We start from the raw sequence: 17,978 nt of genomic DNA on the forward strand, positions 1-17,978 counted from the left end.
TAATAATTTTTGTTGCCTGAGTTCATAATAATTACAGTGATGAGTAATTTTATTATTAAATTTTAATGCAATGTAAAATAAAAATATGTATGATAGATGGCTTTCATTTGCAAACTCCAAACGCTTATATATATTGTTTCTACAAAATAGCATCATATGAGCATGTAGAAACTTAGCTCTAAACTGTTTACATGTTATAAAAATTAAGCTACATGTACCTTTTTAAACTAATATAAATTAAATAGTATTGTTTTAACAAGAACTTTTTAAAATCTACCAAAAAATTACCATTTAAAAGCAAGTTGCCCCTAAAACCAAAGAATAATTTTTTAAAATTCATATTCATTTTTTTTTTAAATTGCAGAACAGTTTTTTGTTTCATATTTTAATTAACTTATTAAAATTAAAAATTATTTGTTTTATTAATAAAAAAATTATTAAAACAAATTTCTTTAGAAATTTATTGAAAGCAGATTGTTTAGCTCATCGCACTGTGATATATTATTGCAGTAATATATTTTTTTTATTAAAAATTGAATTGTATATTGCTATTAAGTTAAAAATAGTAAATTGAAGATTGTGTAACAATTCATTAATATTGACTACATCATCAGTATATAAGTATATATCTCAGCAGTTTTTATATCATTTAAAGCTGGAACATATTAGATGTGATTACCACAGGAAGTTAAAAATATAAATAAAACTTCAATACGAAATAATTTTGGAGTCAATATCTTGTCACAGACTTACAGCTTTTTAAGGTAATTTTAGGAGATATAATTATTGATGACTACCAGTGGAAGAAGAGGACCACTGTAGTTCTACATGAAAATAAAACTGGAATAAATGCTTACTAATTGTAGAGGTGATGAATTTAGTTAAATAAACATCTACCTTGATCAAAATGTTGATATGAAAGTATTAACAAAGAATAATGATTAAAGTATTTACCTTATTTTCCCCCCAGAAAAAATAAAACTTTAATTTCAAGGAAGTAATTTACAAATACCTTTGGGTATTAAGACATGTTATTAAACACCTCTTTTTGCAACATAAATTTTATAAGGAAAATTAGTATTTTTTTTAAAAGTGGCGATATTAATGTTAAATATTGTATAACAATACAATAATAAAATGCAAACCTGGCCATTTTACAATGTATTTATCAATGAATATAAGCATTAAGTTTTAAATGATTTGGCATGGGTTTTAAACTTCCATTGTTTTGGATTAACACTTACATCTTTTTGAAAGCAACTCAGTTTTTATTTCTTCTCAGTTTTGTCAATTTATATGTCAATTGAAAGTAAACAATATGGAGAATTAAGTTATATTTAATATAATATAATATATTTAATATAACTAACTATATTTAATATATTTTAACATTTTGATCAATAATGAACAATTAACTATAAAAAATTATATTCTAGTAATTTTTCCTTTCAAGATAACATGCACCATCAATATTATAAATTCAGTAAACAAACAAAAAATTCTGCTACATAGATAAATTTGAAAATTTATACTCAAAACAAAAAGTTAACCATTATATAAGATACCATCTTGAGTATACCAAAGGGGATTTTGTTATGCCAGTCGACTAGTATCTTTGACAATGCATGATTAATAAAATTAGAAAAATTTAATGAATTTCAGCAATACCATTACAATTAAGTGACCAATAAACATAATTTCAAGATTCATGAACCACTGAGATGATGTCAAGTGCTGTCAAAATTTTTGGATTCTGAGTATCTTCATACCTAGGAAATAGCTAGGAGAGAAAAATAGATCTGAGATTCCATTTCAGATTTTTGTTACATAATACTGTTAAAATCTAAAATTGGTCATAATAAAAAAAAAATTATTTCTATTAAATTTTCAATTTATGTAAAACTTCTATTGATTTAATACAGGAGTAATTAAAATTCAATTTCATCATCTGATGAGAATGAAAGTAACTATAAAAACAAAACTTTTTAGAAAAAGCTCATAACATAATACAGAAAAACCAGCATTGTGGTTAACAAATACCACTCTAGCAATCAACTACTACAAATATAGTTGATTTCAAAATGAAAGAAAACAACATTTGAGCAAGAAGTCTGATAAATAACTTTAATATTAGTGTTTATACTAAGATAATGCAAGGAAGTTTAATGCAATTAATGTAAGGAAATATTGAGTAACTATATCTGTTTCTTGAAGAGTAATTTACAATACAAAGATTTTTACAAAGATGTTAGTCCTTATTATTTTCACTATTCAAAAGTAAAATCATATTAAAAGTTTCCTACGATTATCAAATTTATTTTGTGTTTGTAACAAAAACTGATCTATACTCTTTGAAAGTTCATAGAACAACCTAGTTATATTTCAAGCTAATCTTAAAAACCAAAAATTGTTCTATCATAATTTTTTGCTTATAAAACATATAATTAGCCTTGCTAACAATAAAAATTTTAAAAATCAAGATAATTAAATTTACAAACTTACATCATCCTTGCAGCAGAATATAAATATTTATTAATTTTTTTTTTCATATAATGCTTTTATTTATTAAATCTTGGTTAGCATAACATTTTATTTTTCATTTTACAATGACTAAAAAGGTACTTAGTAAACATCTTTATAGATTTTATATTTAAAATTTTGTTTTTAAATTTCATGTGAAAGTACTAAACATGGGTAGGTAATAAACAAAAGCAATAAGCGAAAAAAAAAATCATTTTACTAATTAATATTGTACTTAAACTATATTAATTAGTGTTTTATTATTTGTTACATTTAATTAAATATTAATTATATGCAGTGGATATTTAAGCTCTACATCATAGAAAAACCTCTTTTACGTAAACCACTTTTCAGTAAGTAATATATGAAAACTGGATAAATGCTATTTGAAACTTTTGTCAAAATGATGTGACAATTGAAGTATTTCTATAATCTTAATAATAATTAATAAAATTGTGTTAGTTTACTATTAAGATTAAAAATTCATAATACAATTTATTTTCAATACTCACATCAACATCTCCCATCATTTCTTTAGTGGAGACTGTTGTATCAATTCTTCTAATAGCTCCTTGGTGAATATCAACATCAAGTTTTAGGCATTGAAACCTTCTCAACAAGAATACTAACACTATTGGCAGTATACTAGCAGTTATCATTGAACAAGCAATCACCATAACCCATGTAGGATACTGTGTCTCTACTGTTTCTCCCTGGAATTGTAAAAACGATTATTTGATTGGAGAAAATAACCATAATATTATAAATATTATAATTATAAATTCTGATAAATGCCAAATTGATCCTTGCAAATGCTATCACCAGCAATTACCCAAGTCTAGACAGTACAGATAGGTAAATTAGAGATCAATTAAGTATAGTTAAGGGAAAAGTTGGTTAATTCCTTTGACTCTCAAAAGCATTCATTTTTGGATAATTACTGATGGATAACTGGCTGAAGAGAGGTGTAAAAAACAGAATGAATATCTCAGTTATATAAAAAAAATAAGTATGCTGATCAATTTTAAATCAAATATGTCAAAGTACTACAAAAAAAAAATCTTTATAATGCATTAATGCAAATTGTTTGAGCTCATGGTTGCACAGGTTAAATGAAAATAGAGTAACTAATTACAGTCAAAAGATTGTTAATTATGTTTTAAATGACTTGGTAGTTGGTAGAAAGATCTTTTAAAGGAAGTATAATACTTATTATCACACACTAAAGAATTATGCTGAGTTACATAAAAATAAACCTACATCTGTTTTGATAGAGCTAGGTATTCATATTTTCTAGGAAGTATTTTCTAAGTGATTACTTAGTAAGAATCCACTGTATCATAAATACAAATTTCAATATATAAAATTTTTGTTATGTATGAGAAGAGTATGTCTGATATCAAACTCATGTATGCAGCTGCTGTTTCATCTAATTTGTAAAAAATATTGATGAGTCACCAAGTTCTAGCTGTAGAAAATGGATTTTTTTAATTTGGATCAGAAAGCAGTGTTGAAATTATTATTTACCAGAAGTCAATCCAAATAAGGGAATTAATCTTCAAGCAGAGTAATTGGTAACTGGCCAAGGCTACATATGATGTTTCTGTACAATAAAGGGTACAATCTATCATTGTAAGTGTAAAGCAAAAATATTATGTAATTCACAGTCCTGAAATAGATTATACAAACAAAATAACTAATTTTCCTTTGACATGTTTTACTATTTCAGTATTCAACAAGTAATTAAACAAGTTAGACAGAACACAGATTCTAGTATGGTAACTGGTCCATCTAGCCTAGATGTTTGATGAGTATTTCCAGACTGTTCATAAGCCCTGTGTAACTTTATATATGACTCTTGCCTGATCAGTATAGCTACAGTAACTCCTGATGAAGTAAACAAAGCAATAGCCATTCTAAGATGTGAAACTACTAATGGATTTGACAATAATAATTCCCTTACTCTCATTAAGAAATTAGAAAATCAACTAGCACAGATTCATTCCTCAACTTTTAATCACAGCCTTAGATCAGGAAATTTCTCAGAAATGTCAGAGTTTGCAGTTGCCTTTCCTGTGCCAATGAAGGGTGATTTACACAATGTAATTAATTATAGGTCTTTATCTTTTTTTTTTGTAGTACTAATTATATTTGAAAAATAAATCATCCATGGGACCTATAAAATTCATTAAATAACCAGAACACTCCTTGTCAGTATATTTTTATTAAAGGTTAACCACTCTAAAATTTTATGAATCGACTATTATTATTTGTGGCACTTAAGTTAGAAATGGGAGCAAGTAGAAACCATCCACAAATGATGATTGTGACATCATTCATTTTACTCTATGATGTAGAATAGGTAGTAGACAGAATCTACTTTGAATCTAAAAAACCATTCATTACCAATCCTCACAAGATTTTAATAAATAAATTTCATGTTATAGAAATATATGAATGGCTACATATTATTTTTATCTGAATGCAGATTCAGAATAAAAGTGGGAGGAAATGTCTTCTGAATTTTTAACAGCTTTTGTATCCAACATTCAAATTAAGTACACTAATTTATGTATTTTCATTGACAACATATATCAGGAAATTTCATCTGTAATTATAAAGTATTTGTATACTGATAATTTGAAAATATACTCTGTAGTAAGGAATTTTATGAGTCAAGATACATCGTGATATTGACCTAAATATCATGATGACCTAAATATTAGTCCAGATTAAACCTGAATGAGCTTAACCTTGACAAAACAGTTCTAAAATTTAGAGATTTTTTATTGAATTGGGCAGAAAACTGACTTAAAATTGTATTCTAATGAACATATAATTGATGTAATTTCCACAACATGAACTCTTTGTGATTTAACAGATCAGTAGAAATGTTTAATATCTAAACATCATCTTAAGGATTAAAAATTTAATCAATGAACTTTAATTTTTTTTTTGTAAAATCTATATCAAAGCAAATTCATATTAATGTTCTGAAAGATAAACCAAACAGGCTTGTACATTCTACCTCCACAAATTAATAATTATTAACACAGAAAGTGTAATTATGCATGTTTGTCATTTGTGTTCTCATTAAAAGTATGCTAATTTCAGCCTATTCAAATACATGGATATTCAACTACATGGATGGATACTCATACATCTGCAGCTTGGTATTAAGCATCCAATAACATAACAGATATTGTTGATTCTTTTTGAAACTACTATAATCCTGTTTAAGAAGGACCTTGTAAGTTACGTAACTTTATTTATTTATTTTTTTTGAGATTCTACAGGCTCATGAATTGAGTACTCCCATTTTTTTATGATTCTCATTATTTTGTAAATAATTTCTCATGAATTCGCCCAGACTTGAGCAATAAATTCATCTACAGCAGGAGCGTATCAATGCTTCTATGACAAGAACAAGGGTAACATAGGAAGAAAGAGAGCTTTTCAGGATTTAATTGTTAATTATCAGTATTAGTGTCACAACCATGAGGATAATGAACACAGTGGGGCCATCTAGCCAGGAGGCCGGGCCCCTGGCTAGATGGGAAGGGCAAAGCAAGCCCTGACAAGCTAGCTAATTAATAAAATGATTAATTAAATTTACTTTTTATAAATAATATGTAAATTTAATATTTATTAAATATTAATAAATTATGATATAGACATTTGTTTTTAAAAACTAGCAATATCAGCAACTACCAAACCAGATAACAGAATAATTTTAGCATAAGACAACACTATGTGTTTAACTTCAAAAAATGGTCTTACTATAATTCTGTTGCCAGTTTTAATATATTTATGTTTCTGATCTATTTCAAACATTTTCCTACTAATTCATTCCAACAAAAATTAAAAGAATTCCTTTAAAAAAAAACAATATTATTAACACTCATATTCAATAGACTTTATATTAATAGTTTTCTGATAATTTTCAAAGCAATTCTAATTAAACAAAAAACCTGAATTTCCTTCATTTTTGTTTAATGTCAGAAACACGTAATGAAAGAACTTTTGTTAATAATTTTTACTTCCACATTTATTTTAATTTGGATTTGATCACTACAGTTTTTTTTTTTATTCACATGTCTTAAAAAATGAGGGAGTTCATAATACTAAAATAAGAAGTAAAGATAGCTTTAACCAACAGTAAGCTCAGAAAAAAAAATTATCAGTGCTACTAATGAGCCAGACTGATTTTTATGATGTAAGTGCAACACAAGGATGATATAAAATGTGTCCCACAACGAGGTAATGCTTTGGTTTAGTATCACCCACTCATTCCCCCACAATTCAACTAAAACATTACAGACCTTTAACAAAGGTTCTAAAAATGTTCTGTGAAAATTTCACAAGTACACATGTTCCTTTAAATAACCTCACAAGAAAAAGGTCACAGACAGTAAGGTCTGGCGACCTCGGTAGCTCATTGAAAAATTCACTTTGAAGACCAGTCCAACTACCCTGAAGGTGAGTATTTAGTTGCAGGTTAACTGAGTTTGCAAAATGAATTGTGGCTCCATCTTGCTGAAAAATAGCATATCTCATTTCTGGAACAGTAAAATGAGGCATTTAGTGTTGATTTAACACTTTATGGTGGTAGAATAATAACCATTGACAGTAACAGCTGTCCAGACAGTAATGCCTTTTGATTTAAGGTTCTTCTGCTAAGTAAATATGAGAGTTCAATGTTGCAGTAATTACAGTTATGCCTGCTTATCATACCATTAAGGTAGAAAGTAGATTCATCTGAGAATATAACACGCCATGTCAGTCTGGATCAACCTCGTGATGCTCAATAATATATGAACAAAACTTAACTCTCCTATCTAGGTCATCTTCTGAAAAATTATGAATCGGGCGGCTTTTAAAAAATGATGCTTTATTCCTTTTTGCTATTCTCTGAACAGCTGATTTTGGCACACCAGTATCTAAAGAAACTTCTCTCACTGAATTTGGTATCTGGAAATCGCAGCAATGAAGCAAACACCATTTGCTCTTTTTCTTCATTAATAGATGATTGGCTGCATTTTTAACTACACTACCAGTTTCCAACAACAAACTTTCGCTTAGAAATTGACATTTTGGTTGGTGGATCAATGTTAGGAACTTCAGCTTTGAAATATCATATGAACTCTGCTAGTTTATCAATGCAATGGTCCATGCAAAACATTTAATTTTTTGTTCAGTGGTAAACCTTATTTTAACAATTAAGTGTTTACATAGAAAAGTGAATCAAGGTTAAGGCTAATTATTAACTTCTTTTATTCAATTTGAACAGCTGTTAAACAATCTGGTTTCAATGATTTTTACCAGCTATTTTGAAATGAATAAAAAATGTGGTTTTTCTGAAATTTGTTTTTATTTGAAAGCCGTCATTTTGTTTCTATAAGTCCTAGAAAGTTGAAATTTTCACAGGAAATCTTTAGAACCTTCATTAAAAGGATTATAGTTTCAATAGAATCAATGGAAAGGGCGACTGATACTAAATCAAAAGCGTATAACTCTTCGTCGGACACATGGTATATGGGTATTAAAAATATCATGCATTATTTATAATATTATTTTTTATAAATACTTTTCTATACTTACTCTGTTTGCATCCCATGCCATGTATGTATTTGGTTTAAGTATCCTAAAAACAATAGAAGAGACAAGAATGCAAGACATAATTACTGGAGCTAAGAACCTCCAGGTTATTTGCCAATATGAACCTGGTCTGTAGCCGGTCATATCTTCTATATCTTGAGTAAATCTGAAAAAAATTGTTTAAAATGAATTAATGAGAGAAGGAAAATATTTTACTATACTGATTAAAAACTATGCTCTAATAATGTTTTTTATTCATTTTCATGGTTAAATAACCAAAAGATTTAGTGCATTTCCATAAACATCACAAAGAATGCTACAATTTAGTAATTTAAAAAATATAAAAACTGTTACATAAAACTGTAAAATAGCTGAAAAATGATTGTAGATAAGAAATCCAAAATAAACTTTGCAAATGTTCGCATTCAGAACTAAAAAGACACACTAAGGATGTTATAAAAGGATCCATGTACATGGTGAAAAATCAAATCAAGCAAGATGAGTATAAAAATCCATCAACCAGAAAAAAATATAAAAATCAATTAGACAAAAAGGAAGACAATATTACTAAAAATGAGATGTGTAATAAATAAATAAATATATATATATATATATATATATAAACTGCTTGTGATAGAGATGGTATTGTAAAGAACTCCAACATTTGTGCAGTTTAAGTTTTTTTTTGAATATGATTAATTTGGTTGTTTCTTAATGAATTTTCTATTTTGTAATTTGTTTTTATTATTATTTTTTTTAATGTATGAAAAACATCATAAGAATATCTTAATTTGCATATGATAAGATATATCAGAAAGGAAATTAGAATAGTTCACAAATTTTATGGAATGTGTAATTCTTCAGTTACTTAAGTTTAGTTTCTACTTAGGAAATACAGGATCTTGACATGGTGGTGGGGCTTATGACCCACCTATATGTTTCACATGGAGGTGAAACATGCAGGTATGGTACATATCTGGATGTACGCTATACATGTATTGGTAGGATTGTCCAAGCTGGACAATTCCAAGGGTGAGAACCAGACTAAGTACTCCAAAACATCAGCTTTATCAAAGCCATTAGTATTGTAAAATTACTTTCAAACATCTACACAAGCTTTGGAAATGGAGATGAAAAATGGGTAAATCATCTGGAAATGTCAAAAGTTTAGAATTGGGAAACTGAATATGAGTATTTTAATTTTAATTAGGAAAATTGAGGAAAAGAAAGAAATAATCAAAGATAAATTAGATAGATGTATGTGACACAAATAGGCAGTTTAGATGAGGAAAACGAATCTTTTGAAACAGAAATAGAAAATAACATGATAATTATGTTAAATTCTAATGCTTAGTTTGGAACAGATAAGTGAATATGAATACTGTCTGTCGTATTGGGTGCATTTGAATATGGAATCAGAAATGAGGTGGGGAGGATTATTAGATGTGTGTGTGTGGTGTGTATAAGGAATAACCTGAGAACTGGAAATGGGAGTTCATGAACTTACAGTAGTATTCATGGTAGTTGAGAGTGAAAGACACTAATGCAAGGAACAACATGAGTGGAACTAGATGATAGAAAAATTACAGAAAACCCAGAGGAGATAAAATAATCTGGAAAACTATTTTGAGAATTAAATTCTTCCAAAGCCAAAAACAATCACTAATAATAAATTAAATCAGGAACTAAAATTTTTAATACACTTTAGCATGCAAATCACAAACTTAATTTACAAAAACTATGAAATGTAACAGGAGTATGTAAATATTTATTATGTGACTAAGTAACACAGCTCGAGTACTGTTACAGGACAAGCTAAAAATGAAACTTAATTCATTTATTCAAGATGTGATTAGATAGACTAGATATAATAATAAGATTAAATAAATTATCTACAAATGAATACATCAGTCATTGGTTTTAATTTATTATCATTTTTTCTAATCATGAATAATTGTACAGACTGCTTTTACACTAATTGCTAACTTTTAAAATAAATTCTTTTGATAACTGCTAATCAAAATAAATATGTTTAAGTTCATACATGCATATGATATTGAATTTATAATTGAGCATCATAGCAGTATAGTTATTATCAACAATAATAAAAATTACACTTACTTTTTAATATCTTTAAAACTTTATAAGTTTTTTAATATCTGATGAAGTAATGATCACTGTGAAAGCGCTCTTATAATATAAAAAAACTAAAAGCAGTAAGTGTAATTTTTATTATTATTGATAATAAATGTACATACTCGTATTTATGTAATCTATAGATTTATAATAAACTTCATATAACATTTCTTGATTTATTTGTGTTTATTTTTTTTAACACTAAAAATAAAAATACAAGCAAAATATTGTTAAAGAGTACACTATATTGAAATTAATCAAATAATGCGTACCACAGCAACTGCCTACCTCTTATTGCCAAGCTTGCATGTTCATCAGGATAATTGCACATTGTTAAATGCAAATGAAAATGGTGGCCAGAAATCAATGAAGAACCAACAACATAAAAATTTAACTGGTTTCAATCTGACAATCAACTGCTGGAAAGGGAAGCAACTAATAATAATTTGAACCACATCTTATACGTATGCAATGTATTATACATCGTAAAAAGATACAGATAATATCAGTGGTAAAAAACTGTCCACAACCATGGAATTATATATAATACATTTTTTAATAATTTTTTTACAGTAATTGAGCTGCAATATAATTTTCCTTATAAAGTTGTAATTTCTTGCTGAAGGGCTTCAGTATAAAAAATTAGCAAAAGGCAAATGCAAAACCTTTCTGATGTTATCACCTTCATAATTCATGCTAATCTGTAAGTGTTTTTAACTACACCCATCTAATTTAATTTGGCTAATGGTTTAAAGTGTTACTAAAAGTTTAAGGTGAAATTATAGGCGAATTTATGCAGAATGTAATATTAAAAAAAATTAAATGCAAGAATGTAAAACTAAAAAATGCAATAAAAGATGTTTATATAATGCCTGACAGGCATGACAACATTCTACAAACATCAAGTCATGTTGATATAAATTAAAACATGCATTACAAGAAACTGACGGCTAATAATTCAAATTAGATTTAAAATATATAGGTCAGATATACATAGAAGTGAAAACATATTGGAGGAAGACTTAATAAAATGGATAAATTAACATGTTACTGATTCTGGATATAACATTTTAAGTTGGAAAGAAAGTATAGCTTACATCTGAAATAAAGACACTCTTTTGAACAAATACAATAAAAAGTATGAGTTTTGGCTAGGAAATGAATTATTGCGTAGAGAACTTACGATGAATTGCTCACAAATGCTTAGACCAAACCTTTTGAGTCAAAGAAGTATAATTAACTAAGTATTACAATAGATTTGCAATTTAGTCTCAGGAAAGGAAAAGAACTCTAGTACAAAGAAAATAATTGACTTTCTTTTAAGTAAAAGAATGAGAGATACAAAAGAAAGTAAAAACATAGCTATACTGAATTTATTTTTTATTATGTTGGTGTTCTTACACATTTTAATTTCATATCTTTTTAGTTTTATTTTTTATGTGTTTGAAACTAGTTTATGTTTTAAAATTTCTTATACATGATTTATATTATATGTTCTTCAGTTGAAAAAAAAAAAATCATGAACACTGATTTTCATCTACAGTCGCATAAGAATTATTATACAGCAATAATATCCTTACTGCAAGATTATAATAGACTTTATTACTAACAATTGCTTTTTTCAGATCATAGATTGAATTACAGAGTGAGCAACATAAAACCAAATCCATAATGAAACTGCTAACCAGCACTATTTATGAAAGACTCACACAACTACAGCGACTTGTGGATGTATCTGTTACTACTGATTGTTGCTGCTGTTTATCAGGTGGTTAAATGTCAGTGCAATATATGTTTTGTTGCAGTGCAGTATTGTGAGTGCAGTTGTGTTTGTGTTGACCCACCGGGTTGGTCTAGTGGTGAACGCGTCTTTCCAAATCAGCTGATTTGGAAAGTCGAGATTTCCAGCGTTCAAGTCCTAGTAAAGCCAGTTATTTTTACATGGATTTGAATACTAGATCGTGGATACCGGTGTTCTTTGGTGGTTGGGTTTCAATTAACCACACATCTCAGGAATGGTCGAACTGAGAATGTACAAGATTACACTTCATTTACACTCATACATATCATCCTCATTCATTCTCTGAAGTATTATCTAAACGGTAGTTACCGGAGGCTATACAGGAAAAAGAGAGAGAGAGAGTTGTGTTTGTGTAAAATGCCTTATTCCCGGAGTTAAAAAAAAAAAAAATTCCTTACTCAATCCAGGAGAGGATAGCTATAGTTGAGGCCTACAATTCGTTCTGGATCATTCTCTTTGTTACAAAACAATCCTGTAGTATACAGGATTTAGTTAAAAAATGTTGTACAACAGGTTCAGTTTCAAATGCAAAACGAAATAGGCAACCTTCCGTTAGGACTCCACAGACCATTGCTGATATTGAATGGAGAATTACTCCCAGTCCAAAAAAATTACAATGCAAGTTATCCCAAAAATCTGGTATTAAATACACATCTTGTCATAAAATTCTTCATGAATTAGAATTGAAATCATACGGCGTTACAACTGTGCAACAATTGAAGGAGACAGACAAATTGAAACGACTTTTATTACAACTGGCTTCTCAAAAAACATTGTTGGTGGACAGATAGAATTGTCTACTTGTGATTTTTTCCCTTTGGAGTTACTTAAAGGAGAGAGTTTATGCACCTGATTCCCACAATATTGATGAACTGAAGGTAAAAATTCAACGAAAAATCAATGCAACTGATAACAGTACTTTACATCAGATGACTCTTAATATGATCGAGAGTAAATAAGTTGAGCACAAAAGTGCATCGATGCCCAGGGTGGTCATTTTGAACATCTTTTTTTAATAATAATGTAAATAAATGCAACATTTAAATTACGTTTTATGTTTTTCTTATTTAATTTATCCGTACCATTAATAAAATTTCATTCCAACATAACCTACCGATTCTGCAATGGTAACGTTATAGGTTCGGTTTTATGTTGCTCACTCTGTATAAATACATTTTATGTTAATGATTTCATAATTTATTATCTCTTCAATTTCATCTTATCTACCATCTCAAGATGACAAATTATGGAAGAACTTCTGTTGTTGATTCATGAGAAAATTTTATTGACACTATACTTCATGACAGGCAGTTGAAAATTTTAAATTAGGCATCTTTAACTACTCTCTTTACATCTTTAAATAAGAACCTTGTTACTTTAATGTTATACCAAAAGTTTGAAAGATGTCTTGGAGTCACGAAAATGATAAATTATGGCAAAATCAAAGGTAAATGGATGGTGGAAGGAACCAACAGCCTTTGAAAGGGTGGCAAAAAATATTATTTTCATGAAGAAAATTATTAAATGATGTGTATTAAATGGAAATATATTCTATATTTCTAGGAAAAATAAGTTTCTAATAAAATTAATTACAAGTTTTTCTTTACTGGACATTACTTTCTATTGACTTTCATAGAAAATAAGACAAAGCTGAAAAATAAAATATTTTTTCATAACATTAATTTACATAAAAGACTTTTCAACACTTACTCCCTAACCATACAAATTTAATTAATTTATTCATCAATATACTAACTTTTCGTGGCCATAAATGAACATAACAGCAATCATTTCTAAAAGTGCTATCATGACAAGTCCAATTGTGCCAGCAAATGAATCAAAAAGTTTTAGCCAGTATTCCCCTGCCCCAGTTGCAAATATCAACCCGACAAGGAAGCACGTCACACAAACAAATCCTGAAAAACAAAATGAAGAAGAAAAATATTGTTTGCTGAAATTTCTATTAAACAAAATCCATATTACATTTTTTAAAAGTGTACTTAATTAATGCACGCCTAGTTCGATCAATAATTATACAAATCACTTAAACATTATTAAAATATCTGTAATTTCATAACAGTGTAATGTTAGGATCTGAACAGTTTCATATATCTAAATTTTGTTTGAGATTTTTATTTACATTTGTGGTCAAATAGTAAAAATTTTATTATTATTACTTTAACGGACTCGTGTGAGTCCGGTGGGCGTGGGCGAAAGTTGGCGGGAACCACCCTCGGTCGTCCTCCGGCATACTTCTTTTTTCATTGCCACCAGCTGCTTTATATCGTCTTCGTCCAAGCGTTCGGCGAATCGCTTTGGTAGAAATAATTTACGTTGTTCATCTTCACGCTGAAGGGTGCATATTACAGAAGTCCCGTATTTAATCTGTTCATCTATATAATGTCATACTTCTCAATAAGTAATTGCCAACACTTGTAGCCTGAGTTAGTCTTTGCATTTATCTTCTCAATAAATGTTTGCGACATTGGTGATGATCTGTATGCACTCAAGTCAAGAAACAATGACGGAATGAAGAAGCAAACGAACTAAACCGTATCCCTTCCCCTCCTACAAGGTCGACATCAAACATGTTTAAAAGCCCACAAGTGTTGGCGAATTGTTTTAATTTATTTAAAATGATATTTATTAGCATTGTATGAAACGGTTCCAAGGTTCGTGATATAATCTGACACTTGATTCGTCATTGTCAAATTATGTTACAAATGGTGAGGAGAGTGTTTTACGTTAAAATATTTATCTTCAGATTATTCTTAGGAAATTCATTTATTAATATATAAACAGATTAACATAACTATTTTATATAAATATATTGCAATAAAGTAGGTGGATGTGTGTGTGGAATGTGTAAACGTTGGACGTAGATATATTTTTCTTAAAGTTTTATTAACTTGGATGTGGCACTTTGCGAGCGTATAGCTGTCGCTGACTGGCTGCTGCACGTGCATAGGTTTTGTAGTGATTTACACATAGATTCATTATCATACATCAGCTACTCAACGACTTCATTTTCCAGCAAGATGGTTATCCTGCCCATTTTCTTAACGAGGTTCGACAGTACCTTAATACAACATTACCTCGGCGCTGGATAGGACGTGCGTCTGAAGAAGACCAACACATTACGCTGTGGCCACCAACTCACGCCATGTGATTTCTTTCTCTGAGGTTACGTGAAAGATAAGGTGTTTATCCCACCAATGCCGCACGATATCGCTGAGCTAAAGGATCGCATAATCAATGCAATCAACTGAAATCAGCTATTATAAAAAAACATTTTGTTCAAGGTATGGGAAATCAGTTGAAATAAATATATTTCTTAAGAAACCCTATTTGATACCTTCAACAGAAAATAACATAGGAGTTTTCAATTAGGAGAAATATGCATTTAATGTTTTTTTTTTATACAAAATTACTTGCTGTTTTACTCATAAATTTTTAATTTGTCATTTATGATCTAAATAAATTACATAAATAACATTTAAGTTCTAAAGAAATAAAAAGTAAATAAGATTTAATTAATAAAACACTGTATATAATTTCAATAAAGTAAATTTTGTTTTACCAGTAAGATATTGCTTCCTGATACGCTTGAAAAAGTCTATGTCAAAAATACATGAGAGCATCCCTTCTAAGATACCAATTTGTGATCCTATTCCAAGCGAAAGAAGCATTAGGAAAAATATTATTGCCCAGAATGGCGCACCTGGCAATTCAACTATTGCCTGGGTAAAAACAATGAAGGCAAGTCCTGTTCCTTCAGCTGCCTGGAAAAAATCAAGTTAAAATAACATTTATGCATAGAAAATTAAACTAAAATGATAAAATTAAAATTAAATTACATGTTAATATATTTGGATACCATTTAGCTCAGAAAAATTTATACAAAGTTAAGAAATTAAAGAAATAAAAATTTCAAGCCAAATATGGGACTCAAACACAAATCTTATTGTTTAATAACCTCTATCTCTGCCACCTCAACTTCAACTTCACCTCAACTTCAGTAAGTAAAAGACTCATTTGTAAATCATATATGGAATGTGATTACAGATCTTTTTGGAGCTGGTCAAAATAAAATTTTTGGAAGTTCTTTTGGGAATACATTTACAAGGATCATTTGGAAAGTTTTTGGCAGGGATTTAGGCTGGAAATTCATAGAATAGAAGAATCTAAAGATACTTTCCCAAGACTATATTGTAATTGTGTTGTTATCAGATTAAAATAATTGGTTGAATGACACTTAAGTATTTACCACAATAGCGAAATAAAATCAAAACTGCAGTTTTTTTCTTAAATTAGCTTTAAGAGAAGTTCAGAAGCAGTTATTGACCTGTTATTCATAGCAATATTAACACTAACAAAGTTCTGCTCAAAATTAACATATGTTAATAAATAAATGTTATTGGTAGATAATTTGCATTGGATTGCTGTCTGTGATTATTTTCTACAAGGGAAAGTATGGTAATAGGGAACAATGTTTCCTTCTGAGACATTTGAATGAAAACAGTAATAACAGAAATTAATAAAAATAATGAGTATTTTCTTTTACCTGATCAAGCTGTTTTGATAAACTGCATAATTCATTTATCTGAGCAGTCTGATTTGCAGCACCTGGATTATTTGCTTTAATACTGTAAAGAAAGAAAGAAAAAATTGTAGATTTGTATTGTAAAGTTCTTCCTAGTATTGTAATAATATTATGAGACAATATAATAACACCCAGTCACTTGACCAACATCACTCATCAAAAAGGGATGTTATATTTTATTGCAGCTGTTTTATCGTGATGATGAAACCTTGAAGTTCAAATCCAGCTTCAGATTTACTTAATAATTTTTCTGATTTGAATGACTTTTTATTAGTTGGTTAATTCTTTTAAATTGGGTTTCAATTAATGGAACTTTCTAAAGAACATATGGTATCAGATTAGGTAATTCAAACTGCCAGATTATAACTGCTAGTATTTTGAGGCAGTATTATTTTCAAATAAGATAAAACGCTTAAAAGAATTTAAAACAGAATAGTGGAAAATATTTACAATATTCTACTTTTTCTTTTGTGAATCTTTCTTTTTGTTTTCAATTGTACCAGCAGGAGACTGGACCTGCTTTTTAAGCATAATTCAGTCCCCACCCTGCAAGAGCTGCCTCTGTAAACATCGGCCACTCCGAATAATTTTCAGCCATATAATTGTAAATAATTGTTCAGTACAATTTTCATATACTGAACAATGCTGAACTCCTTCTGGGAATACACTTGCAAGGGTTGTTTTGAAAGTTCTCGGCAGGAATTTAGGCTGGAAGTTCATGAAATAGAAGAATCTTAGAGATATTCCCAACATTATAACTTATAGTGAATGTATTGTAAACAGATTAAGATAATAGGGTTACAGGTTGAAAGACAGTTAATATTTACCACAGTACAGAAAAAAGTCGAAAATGCAGTTTTTTCAAAATTAGCTTTAAAAAATTTCCAGAAGCAGTTATTAACCTGTTTATTCTTAGTACTATTACGAATGATAATAATGCTGCCCCTAAATTAACATTAAATAAATAAATATGATTGATAGATAGTTCACGCTGGATTGCTATAAGTGATTACAGAGTTTTTTGGTCTACTTTAAAAAATGTGACACCCATCAAGTGAAAAGCTTTTTAATTCAAAAAACATGTAAAATGTAGTGGACACAGTCTACTGAGATCTTTGTAAGGAAGCTCCCAAACCTTCAGTCTGCGATCATTTAATTTGGCATTATGGATTTTTGTGATAATTTTGTCCATTGTAGTGATTTATGAGCATCCTGAGCATTCATAACCTTGAATGGAAGTACCTTGTTTAATTTCACCAATTCACCGTTTTATAGTTCAAAATGAAGGGGAAGAATCCATTAAAGGAGAATTAACTCTTT

At 28.8% G+C, this 17,978-nt stretch overlaps 1 protein-coding gene across 1 annotated transcript in view; it reads right to left on the reverse strand.

The window, feature by feature from the left end:
- The window catches only part of LOC142321740 (sodium-dependent neutral amino acid transporter B(0)AT3), a 187,815-nt gene that overhangs the window by 58,884 nt on the left and 110,953 nt on the right, over nucleotides 1-17,978 (reverse strand). The window contains exons 7-11 of the mRNA XM_075360081.1: nucleotides 16,620-16,701; nucleotides 15,636-15,837; nucleotides 13,812-13,971; nucleotides 8,122-8,284; nucleotides 3,033-3,233 (exon numbers count right to left, since the gene is read on the reverse strand). Of these exons, the coding sequence (XP_075216196.1) occupies nucleotides 3,033-3,233; nucleotides 8,122-8,284; nucleotides 13,812-13,971; nucleotides 15,636-15,837; nucleotides 16,620-16,701 (808 nt within the window). The remainder of the gene's footprint in view (nucleotides 1-3,032; nucleotides 3,234-8,121; nucleotides 8,285-13,811; nucleotides 13,972-15,635; nucleotides 15,838-16,619; nucleotides 16,702-17,978) is intronic.

This window comes from Lycorma delicatula, chromosome 1 (genome assembly GCF_047948215.1).
Source record: "Lycorma delicatula isolate Av1 chromosome 1, ASM4794821v1, whole genome shotgun sequence".
Classification (NCBI taxonomy): Eukaryota; Metazoa; Arthropoda; class Insecta; order Hemiptera; family Fulgoridae; genus Lycorma; species Lycorma delicatula.